This window comes from Mauremys reevesii, linkage group 3 (genome assembly GCF_016161935.1).
Source record: "Mauremys reevesii isolate NIE-2019 linkage group 3, ASM1616193v1, whole genome shotgun sequence".
Taxonomy (NCBI): Eukaryota; Metazoa; Chordata; order Testudines; family Geoemydidae; genus Mauremys; species Mauremys reevesii.
This window is the reverse complement of record NC_052625.1, coordinates 42139959-42162655: the sequence shown is the minus strand read 5'-3', so window position 1 is coordinate 42162655 and position 22697 is coordinate 42139959. Positions and strand designations below refer to the sequence as shown.

The 22697-nt window shown below is 44.6% G+C and overlaps 1 protein-coding gene across 4 annotated transcripts in view; it reads right to left on the bottom strand.

Moving 5' to 3' along the window:
* Positions 1 to 22697, bottom strand: part of TTC7A (tetratricopeptide repeat domain 7A) — a 282224-nt gene that overhangs the window by 12835 nt on the left and 246692 nt on the right. Inside the window, exon 20 of one of the 4 annotated variants that reach the window (XM_039529569.1) lies at positions 20205 to 20330. The exons of the other annotated variants lie outside the window; for them this stretch is intronic. Coding sequence (XP_039385503.1) covers positions 20229 to 20330 — 102 coding nt within the window. The 3' untranslated portion in view covers positions 20205 to 20228. Of the gene's footprint in view, positions 1 to 20204; positions 20331 to 22697 lie in introns of those variants that run through there. 4 annotated transcript variants of the gene reach the window in all.

Here is a 22697-nt window from a genome sequence, read left to right as displayed (position 1 = left end):
ACAAAAAGGACAGGAGGAGGAGCATGAGACTCAAGATAAAAGCATTGGGAGCTGATAGGGTTCATCTGGGGAATGAGTTTCCTGGGGAGATTCGTTTGGTACAGAGGCAGATCCCCCTTTAGAGCTTGCTACAAGTCTTTTCTCTTTTGAAAAGGTTTCTCACCACAGTCAGAATCAGTGCGGGGAGGGAGAAAAAGAAGATTTTTAAAAAGAGTGCTCCCAAGCAGAGGTTCCTGAGAGAAAAGCCAAAGATACATGAAGCCCACTAGGGACTTCTCCGTGCAGATGTACTGGTAAATTACCTGGGAAGCGTTTAGATACCATGGCAATAGGCTCTATAGAAAGCACGGCAAGATTCAGAAGAGAAATGAAAGGAGGGAGAAAAGCAGAGAAAGGTACAGAAAGGAAAGAAAAACTGCATCTTTCCTCATGTATTTCCCCTGCCATCTACATCCCCCCCAATACACTTCCTGCAGCAGCTCATAATGGAAAGGGATCCGGTTCCCCATACCTTCCTCTGAGAATTAAAAGAAACCCTCTGCCTGCTACTTACGACATGAAAGCCAAGTGGAAGGGGATGCACTGTGTCCCCCCAGCCCGGCAGTATCTATTTTGGTTCATCAAATGTTAACAGGCATGCTGCTAGTGTTTGAAGCTTAAATATGATAAAACATTTATTGACATAAAAGAGGCCCTAAGGCAGCATTGCACAAACCAGGAGGCTCTGATCTCTTCCCAGGGATGCTCAAAAAGCAGAGGGAAAATGAAAAGAGGAATGTTTTTTCTGCCTTGCTGGATTGTCATCATTTAGGCTTCAGCCAAAGCAGAACTGTCTGCTGCATGCTCAATATTTTACCGACATTTCTGCTTTCACTGAGACGTACATGCAAAATGAAGCAGCAAGCAAGTGACCCTAACAGGATGTCTCCTCCATATATTTCAAAGAGACTAACCAAATACACTGTTTGTTTCACATTTTTTTCCCCGGGGGAAGGCAACATTTCTCCAAGGCCAGATCTTAGTAGCTGTCATAGTAATGTTGCAGAAGTCTACCCAGATGCTCTAATCAGGGATCAAGCCCTCATTATGCTATATACAAACATATGGTAAGAGAAGGTTCTTGCTCCAAAAACCTCAAAATCTAGGGCTCCAATCTCGCAATTCACTGTGCACAGGCACACAGTTTAGCTGGTGTACAGTCACACTGATCTCACCCTAAACAGGTAAGATAGGCAAAGAACGGGAGAAAAGGGATACATACAAGCAGAGTGCTGGTTGGCAAACATGATGTCAATTTTATTTATATTGTTTATTCCTATGTCAATTGTTGCTCTAACTAAAAGGGGATTTACATCCGCTTCCTGCTCCCATAATCCTGTCTGGTTACTGTGTCCCAAAATCCTTTGCACTGAGCGCTGTGGGATTTCAGGGAAAGTATACAAGACTGCAAACACAGGCAGAAGCAAAGGATTTTGGGAAATATCCTTCTCTGTTCATATCTGCTCTTTCTTCTCCCTTCTCTATCTCTTGGTGCGTATGTCTATATTTGGTCACTGTAGCTTAACTCTCGACTTTGCAGTCTTATGCACTTCATTTCTTTTCCGCATATCTGCTCTCTCCCTCGTCTTGCTTTGTTTATAGTCAGCAGCAGGAACATAGAGAAAGCTGTTACATTTAGAAGTGGTACCTAAAAGATCTGCAGAAGGAAACTGAGTAGGATGCTAGTCAGTTTCCCATTGCATCCTCTTCAGTGTCTGAAAGTGTCCTGTGTGGGGTGGGAATGGGGAGAGCACTTTAGGCAGCTGCTCACACCTACAACCAGCTCTAGATTTTTCATCCACACCTACCTCAGTCCCACTTTCTTTTACAAATATTTACAGAGGTGGGCTTGAATCTCTCCGGTCCCTTGGTAGGTAGGAGAGGGAGTCTATGACAAAATTTGAGAAATCATTCTGAAAGTCCACAAGGCTCAGATTTCTCTCAGAAGGAAATTTCAGCTGCTACATGCTTCTTTTAAAACGTTTGTTGAATGGTTCTGAACATGTTTCAGTTATAGAAAGTGGATGGAGAGAAGCAAGGTTAGAGCAGAGGTGTTGGACAAAGGTTTCTGTGGGATGGAAGATGCAAGATGAACAGAAGATTTTCTTCATGACAAATGAGAGATTTCCAGCACCAAAGCTTGGCCTAGCATGAAAACCTTTCACTTATTTGGGGGTGTGACAGAATGTTTGATAAGCAAGAACAGTCACTCCTTTCTTGCTTATCAAACAATTGTCTTTTCCTCCTCAGATCATCCACAAAACACACTTTTTCTGCTAAGCATTACAAAAATGACCCCTTCCAGCTTCTCAGATAACCTGCAGCTGACACTGGCATTCCATGTTCCTTGGAACAGTCCTACTGAACCGCTCACCAGAGTGAGCACCACACTCAGGCCTTGTCTACACTGGCAAGTTTCTGCGCAGTAAAGCAGCTTTCTGCATTGTAACTCCAGAGGTGTACACACTGCCAAGCCACTTAGTGCGCAGAAACTGCACAGTTATTGTGCAGGCAGCTGACAGTGTGAACACACAACAGCGGTTTCCCTTCAATGCTCTCTGAGCAGCGCTGTAACTGCCGGCGATGTAACTCTGCCAGTGTAGACATACCCTCAGTAAGTCTTTGAAGGTAGGATGGCATAGTGAGTGCAAGGCAACTCCTATATGTAGGCATGGTTCACTCTGCAAAGTATATCTGCTTCAGAGTTACACTTATCAAAGAGTATGTCTTCACTGCACACTAAGCCTGGGATCTGACTCAAGTCTGAGCCCAAGCTCTGCTTCTGTCTGTACACAAATCAGTTTGACTTGGGTCAGCAAGCATTCAGGACCTGGGTCTTAGGTCACTGCTAGGGGACAGGGTAAACCCAGGTTTACAATGCAGTGTGGATGCTCAAGTGTGAGCTCAGAAAAACAGAGTCCACAAGTCCGGGTCCCATAGACCTGGATTTACAATGCTGTGTAGAAATACCCACAGACAATGGGACAACTCATAGCAGTTGTACATCTTGCTGCATCAGGCCCTGTGATCCTATTGCAGCATTCCTTACAGTAGAAAATGTGCATGCCCGTAGCTAGCTATAAACAAATGTCTCCTGAGCAGAACGGAGCTATTTAGAAAATCTCGATTTGCTTGGTTTTTCCACCCCGGCAATCTCCTGGATAACACACATTATTAATGACATCCTCTGAACAACTACAGGCAGAGCCCCAGAAGGCACCGTCATTGCAGTAACAGCTGCTAGGAACTGCCGCGGGATCGGCAGGAATATACCAGTATGCTCCAACTAGCACATCAATCTTCAGCTCCAGCTTTGCAATGCTTGTGAACCCATTGGGAGTGTTTCTTTATCTTCTTTTAACCTGAAATGTCTCATACACCTTTATGCATGAAGAGCTTTTACTAAATTATAGATATTGCAAAATTTTCTACTACATGTATATAAGTCAAAGAGAGAATAAACTCAATGAGAAGATAAAGAATTAAAAATGTTCTATAAATATTGCATGGGATTAATGGGATGGAGGCCTCGTGGTCCACAATACAATGATACTACAGCAGGGTACTCATCATGGAGGAGTTCCTGCTTCTCTCTTTATGTGTGACTAGCTCGACTGGATGGCTTGCTGAGGACTCAGAGAATTTTGCCAGTTCCTGTTCACCAGTGCATCACTATAGGGAAGCAGTTTATTTACATTGTACCTTATTCTGCTCTGTCTTCAGTGAAATTGCATGAGATTTAAACAGCACAGAATTTAGCCCACTGTCTGTTCACTTGTCTGTAAAAAGAAGCTAATGTCAGAAGATAGTACAAGAGATGAATCTTACTGAGAGAGGAGGATAGGAAGATACAGATGTTTGTATTGATAGAAAAGACCTGTTAGGTTGTCAAGTCCCTTTCCCCACTACAGCACATATCAGAGATTGTTCTGAAATTATACTTGGTTTTAGCCAAAAGGCCAAGAAGTCATGTGTGCTAAAGAAACTAGACTCAGAAACCTGAAGAGGGTTACAGTCTCAAGAGGGGAATAATCCTGCTCAAACTTCCTTCTAACAGTACCCACAGCCCAACTGCACCCATTCTATCCTTCAAGGGTAAGGTTATCTACAAGAAAACAGCTTTTTACCTACATCAGCATTCTAGATCCCCTCTGTCCATTTCAGACCAAGATGTAGTATGCAGACAGCACCAATAATGTTGCAGAATGATATCGGACTGTGGACAGAGGCCACAAAATTCATGTTAATATTGTTAGATTTGTTGGAAGCTTGTAACACTAATACTTATGTTAGTCACTAAATTCAGCAGGCATGTCTGAATAGATAGATGCAGGAAGCAGACCTGTTGAGGAAAGGTGCTGTTTATCTACACAGTTATTTTTCACAGTAGTATTGTACTTTAGTGCCCTAAATAGGCTTGGTACAAGATATCGGAAAGATCACTGTTGAGGATGCACTCCTCTCCAGCAACAGTCTTTGACAGGGATATGAAGGCTGATGGAACATGATGGTCCCTTCTGACCTTAAAGTCTATGGTTCTATGGGTTAGACCTTGCTGGGGCTAGGAAGGAGCATTCTCAGCAGAGAGGCATCAGCTCTAGAATTAATTACTGCAGGAGAGCAGGCCAAACCCAAATCCATTAGGGCTAGATGTGAGTCTGATCCTCTCCTATAATGGCTCAACGGCTCCAGAAACTACAGGGCTCTAGAAAATATACCACCAAGTTCTGTTTCCTCAAAAATGACTTAAACATGTGGGGCATGAGGAGGGCTAGAGAATTCTTCTTCTTTGAGGACTTTATTTTGGCTTCTAAAGCTATGTAAATAGAGGCTAGATAATGTGGTAATGAGCCCCTTAGGGACATATGCAATAAACAACCAGTCACAACAGCTGTGTGATACACCATAGCAGGGAAACTGCCACAGTGACACCATTAGGTAAACAGGAAGGCTGCAAGGATTTTTCTTTTCCCCTGGCAACAAGGAAGATGCACTTGTAAATAAAAGGCATTTACTGGACCCAACCCCAATGCAACTCCAAGGATGTCTATAGAGTTACACTGGGGATGAATTTTGCATATTGTATTTTATCCTGCTGTCTGTGGCCCCTGGACATTTGAGCAAGCCTTGTAGACAAACCATGATGATGGACCTGTGCTGTTCTAGGACACATCTACAGAAGGTCTCTAAATTATTGCCTCTGTTTTACAGAACCACTTATAACCTTGCTTATGACAGCTCTGCTGTCTATTCCAGACTCAGGCCGGAAGCATGACAACCATACAGGCAAAGAACGTGAAACAACACACTAACTCTCTAACCAATCATAGTGGTACTTAGAGCGTAGTAATTCTTCTGCATACCTAGGGATTAATGCTGACGTTTTAGCTGCTGAAGCTGCCAGGTCACCAGTTGACTGGAATGGGGAGAAAAAACGGTATCTGGCAACTAATATGTAATGGCTTAGATAACAAATGAAATGACACATGAACCTTTTTAATGTGAGTATCCAAAACCCACAGTTCTCTTGTGGGAACCAGATTAGCTAAAGGATCAGCAAAACCGAATCCTCTCTCAAATTCAGCTGCTTCCATGCTAAAATCTGATGTAAGAGTCTGTTCGAAAGATTGCTTTTCCCCAAGGAGCGTTTACGGCAGTTATTTTGGGATATCTGAGGCACAGGAACATTCCTGGGACTCTGCAACGTGTCTCAGAGTTGGGAAAACAGAGAATCTGTTAATGCCCAAGATGGCGTTGCAGTTCTCAAACTGTGGGTCGGGACCCCAAAATGAGTCATGACCCCCTTTTAATGGGGTCGCCTGGGCTGGTGTTAGACTTGCTGGGGCCCAGGGCCAAAGCCCGAGCCCAAGCCACACCTCCCAGGGTTGAACCCAAACCCCTAGCCCTATCGCCCAAGGGCTTCAACCCTGGGTGACAGGGCTCAGGTTACAGGCTCCCTGCCTGGTTCTGAAGCCCTTGGGCTTTGGCCCCCCGACTCGGGCAGTGGGACTCAGGCTTTGGCTTTGCCCCTCCCTGGCCTGAGGTGATGGGGCTCGGGCAGGCTCAGGTTTTGGTCCCTGCTCCTGGAGTCGTGCAGTAATTTTTGTGGTCAAAAGAGGGTCATGGTACAATGGAGTCTGAGAACCCCTGAGGCTACTAGTCTCCTCAGCAGGTCAGGCATTGTCCCTGAAGCCTCATCATGTAGGGGGGGATTCATAGGGCACATGCCAAATGGAACTTATAAACCATCACAGGGGTCCTCTCAGAGGAACAGAACAGAATTTGGTTTTCTGTGGCTTTTCATAACATGCTACCTAAATGTGCTTTGCAGAACAATGCACTGTTGCTAGTAATAAAGTAGCTCTGCAGGCAAAAATGCAGCAGTCCTGATATGGTGCTAGCACATGCCAGATCTTGTATATTTCCTGCCGCCACGGCCCCATGCACTGGGAACCTATCAGCTCTCACAAGCTAAGCAAGGCCAGACCTGGTCACTTGGATGGGGATTTCCAACAAGGGAGACCAAGGTGCTGCAGGAAATTGTGCTAATGATGCCATACTGATGGCCTGGCACGGTGCTAGCAGGCACTGTGTTGCCAGAGAACTGTCTTTTGGATGAGATATAAAACCAAGGCCGAGCTTGGCCGATGGTCTTTTTTTGGTAGGACAATCCTGCTTTTGCCCTTGCTGTGCCATGTGCTTCACCCAGTGAATTTGTTCCACATATGGTATATAACTAAGGACACACATTCTGAATAAATGTACCTTCCTGGCAGAGGAAGGCAGAAGGGAGGGTGGCAGGCTGCATACTCTTTTACCTGGCTCTCCCCTTCTCGCAGAGGGGAGTACACAGGGACTGAGGCAGTGAGAGTGGGGCCAGGAAGACTAATCAGATCCTGGCTACACAGCCTGTCCTAGCTTCATGATAACTGTGCTGGCTATGGAAGAATGAGAAGCGGGTGTCCCATTATCCCCTGCCCCCCCAGATCTTCTTTGCTGTGACTCTCATTCTCTCAAGCGGAAGGGAGAGAGAGAGAAAGTGATGGAGTTTGAACTGGGTGGTCGCTAGTGATCACCCCACCTACAAATGAAATGAAGCCTTCTCTGGGGTGCTATGCTACAGCAGTTTAAAAGTGCAAAGCAATGTTATACTACCATTATACATGGGAAAAGAAGAATAACCTAGCTAAGTAAAATTGTGGCAGGCAGGTGGTATGTCATTATCCTAGCTAGAAAACTTGTTAGGGCACCTGGGTTAACACCCTAACATTTGTATTCTGGGCTTTGGAAGCAGTTTTAAGCTAAACCAGAAAAAAGCATTGTTATTCTGGAATTGGAGTATCTACACAAGGAGCTATATAGTATAACTACGGCAGTTGAACTATACTGGTAACGTTCCCCATGTAGACAAGTCCTTACTCTTACAGAAGTGCCATGTGATCTTTATTACCATAGTTTGCCAGGATACTGGATTTTATGAGTTCTCTGAAAGCATTAAGTAGCACAATGCTCCCTAGCACCATACCGGGGTTACTGATTTAGGGACCAATTCAGAGGGCAGAGTGCCATCTAGTGAACCACCAACACCACTTCCCACATCACCTAGGTGCTATGTGGCCCATCTTCCGTTCAGAGACTGGCTCACCACCAGCCTGTTTGATTTGTGAGATCAGATGAAATCACAGCACAAATTGGTATGGCTGCAGGCCCTCAAAGAGCCATCAGATCGGGGATAATTTGTAATGACTGTTGAGCTGGGATGGCTTTAAACCAACAACACCTAAAGCCATTATATAATCATTAAGGCAGCACCTGAATTAATACCTTTCCCTTCAGTGGCTAGTCAGTTTCACACTAGGGTGTGGAATTATTCTAGCAGGTAGGTAGCTCTTTGTTTGGAAGTAGTGTAAATAAATTTCTGGACAATCACTGGAAAAATAAAGCCATCAGCAGAACCAACAATCAAATCATCCTTGCTTAAGTTTTTCAGAAACCTTATGGTAAAACCCAGAAATCTTAAATTTAATGAGCCAGCTAATTCCTATTATCTGATACAAGAATATATAAGAGCTCACTTTCTATGCTGCAAGATTAAAAAAAAATTAGACATTGCAAAAGTAGTTTTTGTCTTCTGATATGTATTGAAAACATATGGCACTACAAAATTTAGCACTGTCTCCTTTTGCTCTAGTAAAACCCATGCAGCACGGTCCTTAACCTTTTGCTTTACTGAGTTGCAGCAGTGTTGTTTCTCCGTAAACTGGGAAAGGGCACGATTATATTCAGAGACAGAGAGAATCTGAGCATTTGCGATGCTCAACGAAGTAGTGATGTGGAAGAGATCTCAGTACAGCAGTATGACAAGAGTCCAGTGGCTGTACATCTGGGGACCAATGAAGAGAGACAGACATTTTTAATCACTGTAGTGTAAAAGCAACTGCAAAGAAAGGGCTCCAGCAGCAATACCCAATGGGAATAATGTAGTTTGTAAAACACTTATGTTTTCAACAGGACATTTCTAATTAAGCTCAACTAGTATATGCACCTGCTGGGAGTGATTCTTCCTTCACTCATTTTACCCTCATCGTTACAAGAAGTGGAAGATTGGACAAATGACCAGGGAGGAGTATAAAAATATTGCTCAAGCATGCAGGAGTGAAATCAGCAAGGCCAAATCACACTTGGAGTTGCAGCTAGCAAGAGATGTTAAGAGTAACAAGAAGGGTTTCTACAGGTAGGTTAACAACAAGAAGAAGGTCAGGGAAAGTGTGGGCCCCTTACTGAATGGGGGAGGCAACCTAGTGACAGAGGATGTGGAAAAAGCTAATGTATTCAATGCTTTCTTTGCCTCTGTCTTCACTAACAAGGTCAGCTCCCACACTACTGCACTGGGCAGCACAGCATGGGAAGGAGGTGACCAGCTCTCTGTGGAGAAAGAAGTGGTTCAGGGCTATTTAGAAAAGCTGGACGAGCACAAGTCCATGGGCCCGGATGCACTGCATCCGAGGGTGTTGGCGGATGTAACTGCAGAGCCATTGGCCATTATCTCTGAAAAATTATGGCGATTGGGGGAGGTCCTGGATGACTGGAAAAAGGCTAATGTAGTGCCCATCTTTAAAAAAGGGAAGGAGGAGGATCCAGGGAACTACAGGCCAGTCAGCCTCACCTCAGTCCCTGGAAAAATCATGGAGCAGGTCCTCAAGGAATCAATTTTGAAGCACTTACAGGAGAGGAAAGTGATCAGGAACAGTCAGCATGGATTCACCAAGGGCAAGTCATGCCTGACTAACCTAATTGCCTTCTATGAGGAGATAACTGGCTCTGTGGATGAGGGGAAATCAGTGGACATGTTATTCCTTGACTTTAGCAAAGCTTTTGATACAGTCTCCCACAGTATTCTTGCCAGCAAGTTAAAGAAGTATGGGCTGGATGAAGGGACAATAAGGTGGCTAGAAAGCTGGCTAGATCATCGAGCTCAATGGGTAGTGATCAATGGCTCCATGTCTAGCTGGCAGCCGGTATCATGCGGAGTGCCCAAAGGGTCGGTCCTGGGACCGGTCTTGTTCAATATCTTCATTAATGATCTGGAGGATGGCGTGGACTGCACTCTCAGCATGTTTATGGATGACACTCAACTGGAAAGAATGGTAGATATGCTGGAGGGTAGGGATAGGATACAGAGGGACCTAGACAAATTGGAGGATTGGGCCAAAAGAAATCTGATGAGGGTCAACAGAGTCCTGCACTTAGGATGGAAAAATCCCATGCACTGCTACAGACTAGGGACTGAGTGGCTAGGCAGCAGTTCTGCAGAAAAGGACGTAGGGGTTACAGCGGATGAGAAGCTGGATATGAGTCAACAGTGTGCCCTTGTTGCCAAGAAGGCTACCGGCATTTTGGGCTGTATAAGTAGGAGCATTGCCAGCAGATTGAGGGACGTGATTATTCCCCCCTATTCGGCACTGGTGAGGCCTCATTTGGAGTACTGTGTCCAGTTTTGGGCCCCACACTACAAGAAGGATGTGGAAAAATTGGAAAGAGTTCAGCAGAGGGCAACAAAAATGATTAGGGGGCTGGAGCACATGATTTATGAGGAGAGGCTGAGGGAACTGGGATTATTTACTCTGCAAAAGAGAAGAATGAGGGGGGATTTGATAGCTGCTTTCAGCTACCTGAAAGGGGGTTCCAGAGAGGATGGATCTAGACTGTTCTCAGTGGTAGCAGATGACAGAACAAAGAGTAATGGTCTCAAGTTGCAGTGGGGGAGGTTTAGGTTAGATATTAGGAAAATCTTTTTCACTAGGAGGGTGGTAAAGCACTGGAATGGGTTACCTAGGGAGATGGTGGAATCTCCTTCCTTAGAGGTTTTTAAGGCCTGGCTTGACAAAGCCCTGGCTGGGATGACTTAATTGGGGATTGGTCCTGCTTTGAGCAGGGGGTTGGACTAGATGACCTCCCTGAGGTCCCTTCCAATCCTGATATTCTATGATTCTAGCACAAAGATGTATAGTACTATCTGCCTAGGCTGCAACACTGAATCAAGTGTTAATTTTGCACCGAGAAAACAGTGAAAAGTAAGGTAACATCACTGTTTTGTGTTTGTTACCACAAAGTGAAATCTTTTGGAGATGCTGTTAACTAATAGTACGCTTATTAAGTTTGCAGATGATACCAAACTGGGAGGGATTGCAACAGCTTTGGAGGACAGGGTCATAATTCAAAATGATCTGGACAAATTGGAGAAATGGTCTGAGGTAAACCGGATGAAGTTTAATAAAGACAAATGCAAAGTGCTCCACTTAGGAAGGAACAATCAGTTTCACACATACAGGATGGGAAGAGACTCTCTAGGAAGGAGTACGGCAGAAAGGGATCTAGGGGTTATAGTGGGCCACAAGCTAAATATGAGTCAACAGTGTGATGCTGTTGCAAAAAAAGCAAACGTGATTCTGGGATGCACTAACAGGTGTGTTGTGAGCAAGACACGAGAAGTCATTCTTCCGCTCTACTCTGCGCTGGTTAGGCCTCAACTGGAGTATTGTGTCCAGTTCTGGGCACCGCATTTCAAGAAAGATGTGGAGAAATTGGAGAGGGTCCAGAGAAGAGCAACAAGAATGATTAAAGGTCTTGAGAACATGACCTGTGAAGGATGGCTGAAAGAACTGGGTTTGTTTAGTTTGGAAAAGAGAAGACTGAGAGGGGACATGATAGTAGTTTTCAGGTATCTAAAAGGGTGTCATCAGGAGGAGGGAGAAAACTTGTTCATCTTAGCCTCTGATGATAGAACAAGAAGCAATGGGCTTAAACTGCAGCAAGGGAGATTTATGTTGGACATTAGGAAAAAGTTTCTAACTGTCAGGGTGGTTAAACATTGGAATAAACTGCCTAGGGAGGTTGTGGAATCTCCATCTCTGGAGTTATTTAAGAGTAGGTTAGATAAATGTCTATCAGGGATGGTCTAGACAGTATTTGGTCCTGCCATGAGGGCAGGGGACTGGACTCGATGACCTCTCGAGGTCCCTTCCAGTCCTAGAGTCTATGAATCTATGAATCTATGAATACAGTCAAATTCAGAGTTATTTATGTGCTTTCTCAATTGTATGGCACTAAGATTGATAATGATAATAAACCCCTCAGGGCTGACAAGTGAACCTGTATGGTCACCGATCCTACAAACGGATCCATGTAAAATGGGTGTGACTAGAGTCTGGGAGCCATGATCACTCGTAAGGCTATCAGTGCACACAGTGCATAAACCCATCATGATTAAAGATAAAAGAATGTTCTGAAAACTTTTCTTGGTCTGTTTTAGTAATAATGCCAGAATGGGAGTACTTGTGGCACCTTAGAGACTAAGAAATTTATTTGAGCATAAGCTTTCTTGGGATAAACCTCACTTCATCTGATGCATAGAATGGAACACACAGAAAGAAGATATTTATACATACAGAGAACATGAAAAGGTGGGAGTAGCCATACCAACTGTAAGAGGCCAATCAATTGAGATGAGCTATCATCAGCAGGAGAGAGAAAAAACCCAGAATGAATCTTTAAAATGCTATTTATTGCCATCATTTATGCTGTTTGGTATATCTGTGTTTCACTCAATTCAATTAAAAACAAAACACTGAGAGAAAGATACTGTAACTACTTGGACAGTCAGTTTAACTTCTCTTTATAGTCATTGTCACAGGCTCCTCCCCAGATGCCTTCATACTTATCAATTCAGCTTTCATTCCTGTGCTGCAGCCCAAACTGCAGAGGAACACCTAAGGTTTCCACCCCTGTGGTACAGTCTCCTTGGCTTGCCTTGAAATGAGAGACTGCATTCACTGTGCTGTGGTAGCAGGGTCTGTGTTGCAAATATTCTCCCCTCTGACCAGTTAATGAGGTCAGAACAGTTCTATTTGCTTTGTACAAGATGGTCTCTTGGGCAACACGCTTCACAGTCATGTTCTGAGGGGACACACCCTTCAATTCAAGGCAGTCAATGAGATTTATAATTACAGCATTTTATAACATTATTTATGCAGGCAGTGAGAATACTGAAAAGGAAACATGAAAGAACACAGGATGTTACAGAAACTGCAACTCTTTAAGTAGCCATTGTTAATGCTAGTAGAAAGCTGGGTTGTAGAGGAAGACCAAGATACACTTAATACAACTTGCTATTACCTATTCTCATAGCTTGCATTCTGTTCCTGCAATGTGACAGAAACTCAGAGGAACTGTGTTGCCAACCCCTGTGTTCTGAGGGCCATAATCCGATGTCAGTACACCAGTGCAAGAGGATAGTAATGCTACTGACTTAATGGATATATTGGCATAAGCCAGCTCCTTCAATGTGCCTGAAGTTAATAAGAGCCTTTTCACTGATTCCTGTGGAGAATTTACCCTGATGTAACTGAGATGAGCCTGTGACCCTCTAATATTATCTTCTCACTTCTGACTGCGTGCCTTCTCTTGAAGAACTAAGATGAAAGTGTGGTGCCCTTCTGACTAGCCATCTTGACAGAGTTGTATAAAATATCTTATTTTATAGCATACAAGTGTGCAGGAGAAACTACAATTGCTTTTATTATGCATTTGGGCAATTTGTACTCTCAGCCTTGGTGCTGGGATGTCTAGTGGACAATGTATGGCCCCTCTTTTGTAGCTGCAGGTTTCACTCTCAGGAATGGAACAGATACTAAGAAATTCCATCCTTTCGCACCTAGACCCACATGAATGTCAATCTGCTTCTTTCTTCTAGGGTAATAAAAAATTTAAATTAAAGAAAATTTAAGTACATCACAGTCAAGGTTCCCTGCACTAGCTCAACAATGCTGTAGTTGGGCTCCTAACGCTGCAAGAAAACATTTACGTTGTGTTTTGCCAAAGCTGATGTCTCAGCATTGGCTTTAATATAGTCACATTTTAAATTTTGTAGTTTAGAACAAACTTAAGTTGTAGTGTCCCTTAAATCAAGTTCTGTGAAGAAATTAAAGGGGAAATCCTGGCCCACTGACTTCAACAGAGCCCAGATTTCACTATAAGGAGCTCTCCTCAAGCACTTATTTATAGTTTGCATAAATTTTCCAAGAAGGGCTTTTCCCAACAGGTGACCACTAGTACGATTAAATGCACAGAGAATCCTGATCCTACAGCATAGGCTGGCTCAGTAACATCCATGGGCAGAGTTTGGCCTATTTGCTGATAGACATATTGCTACCCAAGCACATTATCAAACATTAATGCAATTTTTTACCTAGACATTTCTTGTTGATTGTGAGCTCTTTGTTTTTTGTAATGAATATATGAAGGAAAAAAACTATCACTTGGTACAGCTGATCTGATGCTTTATTTGTTTTTTGAGTGTCCTTGATGTGGAATCAGTTTGATATCATCGCTAAAGATTAAGAACAATTCCTTCTTATTGCTCTACTGAGTGCTTTAAAACAAATGCATGCACAATCTAAACACACTGATCAATGTATCCACGTCCCTCCAAATTTGTATGCGTGAGCCCCATTATTTTCAGGCATTTTGGTGGCATTAACAAAGTCCATTTAAAAATATTGGGCCAGATCCTCAGCTGGTGTAACTGGCATATCTTCAGTGGAGTGAGGCCAATTAACATCAGCTGTGGATCTGGACCATCATCTCAATGTGCTTTCTACATCATATTTGCAATATTTTTAATTAAATAGATGAATTTTTTTAACAAGATGAAATTAGAATTCATTGATAACTCAGACAGGCATAAAGAAATCTTCCTTGTGTTAGGAGATGGCATGTAAAAAATGATGTGAATCGGTTTGATTCTGGAAAAATCAGAGGGGATTGAAAATTAGCCTTATACTGAGAAGCCAGTTTCATCTTTAGCTATGGAGAGAGTTGCTGTGTCACTTCATATAACACATGAGGGCAGATCCTCATGTGAGGCAAGCTGTCCTTGGACCTAGGCCAATTCACACCAGCTGAGGATCTGGCCCATTGTGCAGCATTGCAAAGCTGAGGACATGTTCTAAAGCTTGATTCTACACCTACTGCACTCACACCCTCTGAATCAGGTCCATAGCATCTCCATACCATCCCAACCCTGAAATGAGCTCCCTGTGGGCAGGCCCTTGTGCTCAAGAAGAACTCCACTGAAGTCAAAGGGGTTCTGCACAGACACAGGAATCCACTATCCCAAACCTCACTGCAGGATCAAGGCCTAAGCCAGCAGAGTTAAATACAGGATAAACAAAGCCACCATCAGACCTTGAGGGAAGAAGGATTCAGCTTGTTTCCGTTAACATGCAGTTTTGTTTTTACCCATTTCATTTTACTAGTTTAAGGATTTGGCGGAGCAGGGGACTGAAATCCACCTTTCTCCTACACTCACTCCTGGGTAGTTATGAGAGGCATTCCTGGAATGTCTTGAATAGAGAGCTATATAACATCACGGCTGCTTCAATGGTGTATTATTTAGGATGTAGCTGAAAACAGATCTTACTTCAGATCTGTTGAGATATTAGCATTGTTGTGTGTGAAAACCAATCTGACAAGGAAAAAAAGCTGGACAAAGGACAAACCAGTGAAACACTAGGGAACAATCTTGTCTTGCCAGAGGGAAGGACTACATAAGCCCAATTTTCCATCTCCAATTTCTATGCTTTTTCAGTTTCCAGCCATGAAATAGAAATGCTGACATCTTCTCACACTGAGGCTAAAGATGCCATGGTGTGCTGATACTTATATCTGAGAAGTATTTGACTTGAGATTCAGATTCCAGTGCTGCATGCCCACTGGATTCAATGGGAGCGCAGCCTGTGACAGGACTGCTGGTTCTGGGTCTATGGATGCATTCTTTAGACTCCGGTTTTTATTTAGATCTGCAGGTTCCACTGGAAAATTTATTCTGCATTCTAAGCCCGGAGGGAGCTCTCTGCACCGTGGCATGCATGTGACTGAACCTCTGCTATGCATTAATCTCTTTCTCAAACAGATCACAGGGCAATACGTACAGTACAAGTAATTTCAATAGAGATAGCTGATGCTACTGCTCAGGGGAAAGTAGATTTAAATACAACCCCAAAAGCTGTATTAGCTGTGATAGAGCTGAGCACTGTTCTGCTCCATGATGGGTGTTCGAGTATTTCTCCCTTCCAGGCTCTGGAACTACTCTCTAGCCATGCCTGTAGTAGATCCTGGGGCCCAATGCCCTCCCCCCATGCTAACGGTGGCTCCTCCGTCTCCCAATTCCATCTTGCTAAGCAGGGCCGGATTTCCAATGAGGCACAGTAGGCACATGTCTAGGAGTGCTGGTGTTCTAGGGGCACCTAAACATTCAAAGCTTGCTGCTCCCGGGTCCTGGCGGGGATGGGGGTTGCTCAGAGGGAAGGGAAGGGAAGGCAAAGCAGCCCTCTATGGCAGGGGAAGAGCTCAGCAGGCCAATGCAGGGGGCCCTGCTGGGCAAGTGGGTCATGAGGGAGCCCAGCCTGGGCAGGCCCTGCTCCTGCTCTAGTCTGGCTGATCGCGCTTCTCCCGAGGGGCCAGGGCAATCCCTGACTGGCCCCAGCTGTGCTGCTGGCTCAGCCTGGCAGACAGTCACCTCCCAGTGGGGCCAGTGAGTGCGGCTGGTGAGGACGCGGGGGAGTGGGTCTCTGGGCGGCTTGTTGGGGGGCACTGGGCAGTGAGGGGGAGAGGGTGCTGGACAGTGGGAGGTTTGTAGGGGGAGCTGGACAGTGGGGGAGGTGTGTGTTGGGCAGGGGCGGCTCGCCCCGGGCAGGCCAGCAGCGAGCGCGCTGCCGCCGCCGCCGTCCTTCCCGCTCCGGCTCCTGCCTGCTGTGCGCCGGCGTGCCTGGCGTCCCGGCGGAGCGGGCCGCGCGCCTGCCTGCGCGTGCGGAGCTGCGCGCGAGAGGGGGGGGAAGGGGGGAAGAGGACCGCGCGGTCATGCAGGTCGCGCGTCCGCCGTCTCCGGGCTCCTGCTGCATGGCATGGGGGCGGAGCTCACCGAATGCCACCGCCCCGGGAAACGGCCGCCCCAAGCGCCTGCTTGGCGCGCTGGTGTCTAGAGCCGCCCCTGGTGTTGGGGCACTGGGGGGTCTGTGTGGGGCCCTGAGCAGTTGTGGTGATGGGGCTGTGCAGGGGGGCACTGAGGGGGTCTGTGGGCAGGGGATGGTGATGTGCATGGTGCTGTGCAGTTCTGGTGGGGGAGGTTGTGGAGGGGTCTCTGGGCATGGGGGTGCTGAAGATGCTATGCCTTGGGGTGCATAAGGTATAAATCCGGCCCTGCTGCTATGTTCTGCCTACTCCCACCAGCACACGCGCCTCACCCCCAGAACTGATTTCCATGTGCCCAAAAGGTCAGTTAGCTCCACATCTTGTCCCCAACCCTCTTGAGCAGTGGTGCTGCCAGTAGATCTGCTGCAGTTGCAGGGCCTGGGTCAAGATTTGTGCCTTAATTTTAAGGAGGGTCAAATTTTAAAATGTAACACTTGGAAATACAGCTAAAAGATTTAACTACAGTATAGATGCTCATCTCCTCCCTGCTCTCGGTGTTCAGATTTATGGTGAGAGAAGTAAGGAAATCAGCATTTCCTCACTGTTGAAAGTTAAGCTCCCCTTCAATCCAGTCACACAGCTCCTGCAGCCCATATGTTGTTACACGCCTAATCATCATTCATACTCCTCCTTCCTCCTGGCTAACCCTGTACTCCTCTCAGCACCAAGAAGGCTCACCCTGTTCTTGGTGTGATGCTGGCCTAGACAGAAAGATGTCTTACATTTCCATTTTTTAAAACATTCCTCAAATACCTGTTTGCCTGCCTAAAGAAATCTGTCTCATTAAAGATTCACTACAATTCTTGGCACCTTCTAGCTTGCCCAGAGGCTTCTGATGAATGTGCAAGTTGGACACTGACTGTGATCACCTCAGACCTTCACACCTGAGTATTCCTTTTGATTTCCTCTATTTTAAGGAACTGTGTCACTGAAACATACGGATCTGCACTTGAAAAGCCCAGAATAGGCCCGTTCTGTCCTGGCTTCCGTGAGTTCACATGGGGTGTACATCAGGTCAGACTATGCCCCTGTCTGTATCTCATTGCTAATTTTCTTCCGGATGTGTTTTAGGCTTTTTCACCCCATTCTTTCCTCTGGCTCCTTTTGTCATGTGCTGATGAGACCAGACTGTCCACTTGCTGTAGACACTAAACATTTAGATTGACCTAGCTACATCATTCGAGATGTGAAAAATTCACCCTTAAGTGCTGCAGCTAAGCTGGCCTAACTACTGGTGGAGACACAGCTAGGTTGATGGTAAAATCCTTTCCATTGCTGTAGAAGGCATCTACACTACAATGCTGCAACTCAGCCTTTACTGGTGTAGAGATGGCCCAAGTACTCTACTGAGCCATCCTTCAGGACGCCTCGAGGAGCTTTGCCCTTACCATATGCAAAAATGCCTGGGGCCTATTCCTCTCACTGAATTCTATAGGAATACTGACTTTTACTTCTATAGGAGAAGGACCAGGTCCTTAGTTATCACAGTAAGTGCAAATGACATTTATAAAATAAAAATAAATGCTATGGGTTGTGTTAACAGATAGAAAATTCCTGTCACAACACCATGCTCTGATGCTCATTGTGCATTAAGAGATCACTGATGACATTAAGAAATCTTTATTATAATGTTTATTTCATTTGATTTAGTTCAGTTCATTCCAAGCACCACACTATGTTCTGTTGTGTCCTGCAACAAGCCAATTACCACTCTCAAAGGGGAAGGCTACAGCCTGCCATCCATGCATACTTTTATCATAATTTGTGTTTAAGCAAAGTTCAGGAATGGGAATTCAAAGGACTTTATTTGCATTTGGATGCAAGGGAATACGGAATTCATATTAAAAACACACACAGTTAAACGGTATCTTCAAATCTGGTCAATATTAGCAGGAAATACTGCACTTGGAAACATTTATATAAGGAAGAGTGTAATCATTATTTTTCTAAATCACAATCTCAGAACTGTTTGAGAATTATTTTAAATTACTATTAACATTCCTAACCTTCACCACCAATCAGATCTAGTCTGCCTGCCATGTTATTCCTGGATGTGCTGAACAAGTGCTATGTTTCAGCAATATGTTGTCTCTTTAGGGCTGGTCCATGTCATGTTAGATGTAAGTGTTAAAATATATAGTTCATGAAATCAGCTTGACAGGTTTGTAGAGTTAAGATCTGAGTAGGATATGGGCTGCTATGCGACGCCTCAAGCAGGGACAGACTGAGATCAAAGTCTGGTATACACTACAGACCTATACCCTATAACTACATCACTCAGGGGTGTGAAAAATCCACACCCTGGAGTGACATAGTTATACTGACCAACCTCCACCCCTGTGTAGACAGCACTATCGACATAGCTATGGCCTATCAAAGAGGTGGATTAACTTTGCCAATGGGAGAGCTCTGTCCCGTCAACATAGATTCTTCATTAAAGAGCTATAGCCGTGCAGCTGTGCCGATGCAGTGTTTAAATGTAGACCTGCCGCAATGGGATAGATTATGCCACAAAATAAATAATGCATTTAAGGCACCAGTGAACACTCTGGTATGTATAATGACCCACAGACCCAGCAATCTTAGAAGCACCAAAAGCAGGATCAGTCTGTTTTACAGCCGTGCTTTATTTCTGGTCTTTAGCAGGGGTTCCTCCTTCTCTCCTCCCACTTTTCTGCTACCCTACTCCCCCTCCTGGCTAGCTACCAGCCGCAGCTGCCATTCCTCCTTTACATTCTAATACATTAGATCTTTTTCACAACAAAATGGCCACTTTGGCAAGGAAATGTTAGCCAGGACTCCCGGCATTCCTCCTTTGCTATCCTCAAAATGCTGCATATTGCAGCAACCTTCAATTTGGCTAAGATTCTCCTTCCAAAGGCATTCTGAGCATTAACCAGAAAAGGTTGCCAAGGAGACTTGTGAGATGTTCCTTCCACCTAAGAAGCTCATACCCAATCTGATCCCCATATGGTCTGCCCAGCCCTTGTTAAAATCAGAGGAGGCCACCGTTGCTATGCGTAACATAGTGTTGATTCAGACTTCCCTCACTGTAGGCCATAGGAAGGTGACACTCCTGGAGATAAGTCACCCTCTTATCAATGCCATTTGACCATCTTGTTTCTAAACACTGAACACTGCTGGTAAACATAAGACCATAGTCATATAATATACCTCTCGCTAAAACACCCCTTCCCAGTGACTGAAAAGGTATTAGTAAGTTCCCAAAAGGCCAAACTTTATTACATTTTACTGTTCTTGCTCATGTCATTTTCAGATATTCCCCCAGAAGATATAACGGGCCAGAATGTATATACACCGCTACCCCGATATAACGCCACCCGATATAATACAAATTTGGATATAATGCCATAAAGCAGTGCTCCGGGGGCGGGGCTGTGCACTCCGGTGGATCAGAGCAAGTTTGATATAACGCGGTTTCACCTATAATGCGGTAAGATTTTTTGGCTCCCAAGGACAGCGTTATATCGAGGTAGAGGTGTAATTGTGTGGCCTTCTGTGTAAGAAGCATTCTGGGATGTTAATATTTGTCATTGATATTAAAGCAAAATTAAGGAATGCTAAGGAATGGTAGCCATACACCTTTGTTTTTACTGTATATATTTTTATTTAGGTGCTGAACGATTTTAATCTTTTACTTATTCCATGCATACAAATCTTGATGGCAGTAAGAAATCATTATATGAATGTTGCCCCAGTGCACTCGACACGGATGTCACATGTTGTCTCAGTGGACCATCCTTTTTGCCAATACATTTGTTTTAAACAAGGGAAAAAAGAGAAAGGCAGGTCAGAATAGTACTACTGTGCTTCATGACACGTGTACTAAGACGTTAAGCATATCTAATATATAATCACTTGTGTCAGTTGTCATCAACACTGCCATCATTTGGAACACTGTGGAGGTGACTCAAACACTGTACATCTTATCTAATGCAAATGAAAAGGCACACTGAAGCTTCTGTGTATTTTAATAAGCCTTACATGATGGATGTTATTTCCAACAAGAGCCAATCCTTAGTCCTGTTTCCTACTCAAATTGTGCCCTGTTAATAATCATAACTGGGTCTGGAAATCACATGAGACTGGTCCGATTTGTTGTCAGGTTTGTTGTGGTTTGCAAACCTAAGACCTGGGTTAATTTAGTGGTCTTGATGTGAATCCAGATCACTTTGGATTTTGGGGGATTAAAGCATTAATCAGGTGGCATGAATCCACTGAATCAAAACTAACTGATGAACCCATCTGAATAAAGCAGTAGTATACTTCGTGCGGGCCTAATAATACCTCATTGTTCTCCTATTGTTTAGCTCCTAGTACAGACAGTGTGGTGGTGAACAGATGACACCTCTCTCACAAGAGCATCCATTACTATGATGCTAAGTAGCAAAGAGTCCTGTGGCACCTTATAGACTAACAGACGTATTGGAGCATGCGCTTTCGTGGGTGAATACTCACTTCGTGGGATGCATGTGTGATGCTAAGTGCTAGTCTCTATCAGCAATGTAATCCTGTTAGAGGAGCTTCACTGTAGCATTTACATGCTTATCTTTGTTTAGTCAAAGCTGACAAAAGGCATAAACAAATAATCTTTACTGTACAGCTTAGCAACACTGACTGAGTGCAGAAGAGGTTTTTATTTTCAGCCTCTCCTCCTCAAGCACTCGCCAAGAATTACAGATCCGCCATCATAATTATCATCTGGCTGCATATAGACAGATGATGCAGTCAGAATACAGAAAAGTATTTACCTGCTGTCTCCTTGTTCATTTTAATACAAACAGGCGAAATTGTGCAGTGAGAAGGCTGGCATAAATATGCAGCACATACTCTCCCTCCTTTAGATATTGACTTTTAAAGGGGGACAAATGAATTAATGTCATATAACAATGGAAGGTTTATTCAAGAAATACTTCACAAAATATTGTCACTTCTCAGCCGCTTTCCAAAGGGCAACTATGTGTTTTCATGGCGGTATGTATTTAGACTACACTGTACCCTCCACACAGAATAGTGATAGGGGACTCCCCTGCCAGGGGACTACAGGAGACAGTACAAGGAGCCTTCTCTCCTTCCCCTACATCTCTGTGTAGGGGAAGGAGGCCAAAAAAGGTGTAGTCAGGCAAATACTGTATTAATCTAGACTGCTCCCCTGGGACAAGGAGGGGCTCGCTGCCCCAGCTGGTGTAGAGGGAATTCACCATGTACCCTTACAAAGGGTGGCAGAGCTCCTTGAGCCCCTGGGTGAATTCTGTCTCGCTCAGCCAGAATTGTTCTGGGGACTCCTGCTGCTGGGTAGCTCCTCCTCAGCCCATACCCTCTCTGAAGCCAGTGGCAGCAAGCCACATTCTGGCCTAGGCCTCTAAGGAATAAACATGCATAGTGGAATGTACTGCAAACTATTTGCTCAGGTGTCATCTCAAACTCCCATTCATTCTAAGGCATTCTTGGCAGGCTGCCACTAACCATTCTTTCCCTGTGGATTTCGTACCTTACCACATTGCCCCAAATTGAGTTGTTTCCTAAGAAAACACCAATGTGGCTCCATTAGTGTTTGCTACCTTTGGGCCTCATGCTGTAAAGCTTCCTCCGCAGCAGCAGGAGTAGCTAGGGCAATTCTGGCTGAGTCAGCCACCATCCATCCAGCCCCTTGAGGACAGCACACACTGGAGCAGATGCTCTGCCACCCCTTGAAAAAGGGTACCTCATGCATTCCCTTTACAATGGCTGGGGCCGAGAACCCCTCCCTCCCCCTCGGGCAGTGCTTCTTTGGAAGGTGCTGAGAGCCCTTAGCTTCTGTTCGTAGTTGAAGGCCCTTGGCACCTCAAGGACTGAAACTGAACTGCTACCACAGAGAGAAAGAGAATACAAGCACATTGGTTTGTTTATTTCCTACAAAACCAATGGTTATTATGTAAAGTATGAAAAAAAGTTATTGCTCCCCCCTCCCCATAGCATTAATTAGGACTGATTTAGGCTAACACTATATTTGATAATGTCAGTGTACCATGACTCCAGAAAGCAGTTGCTGACAGACTTGCTCAAGCCTGTTCCTAACTATCCAGCTCCTACATACCATTGAAATGCTTCTCAGAACTACTGTCTCC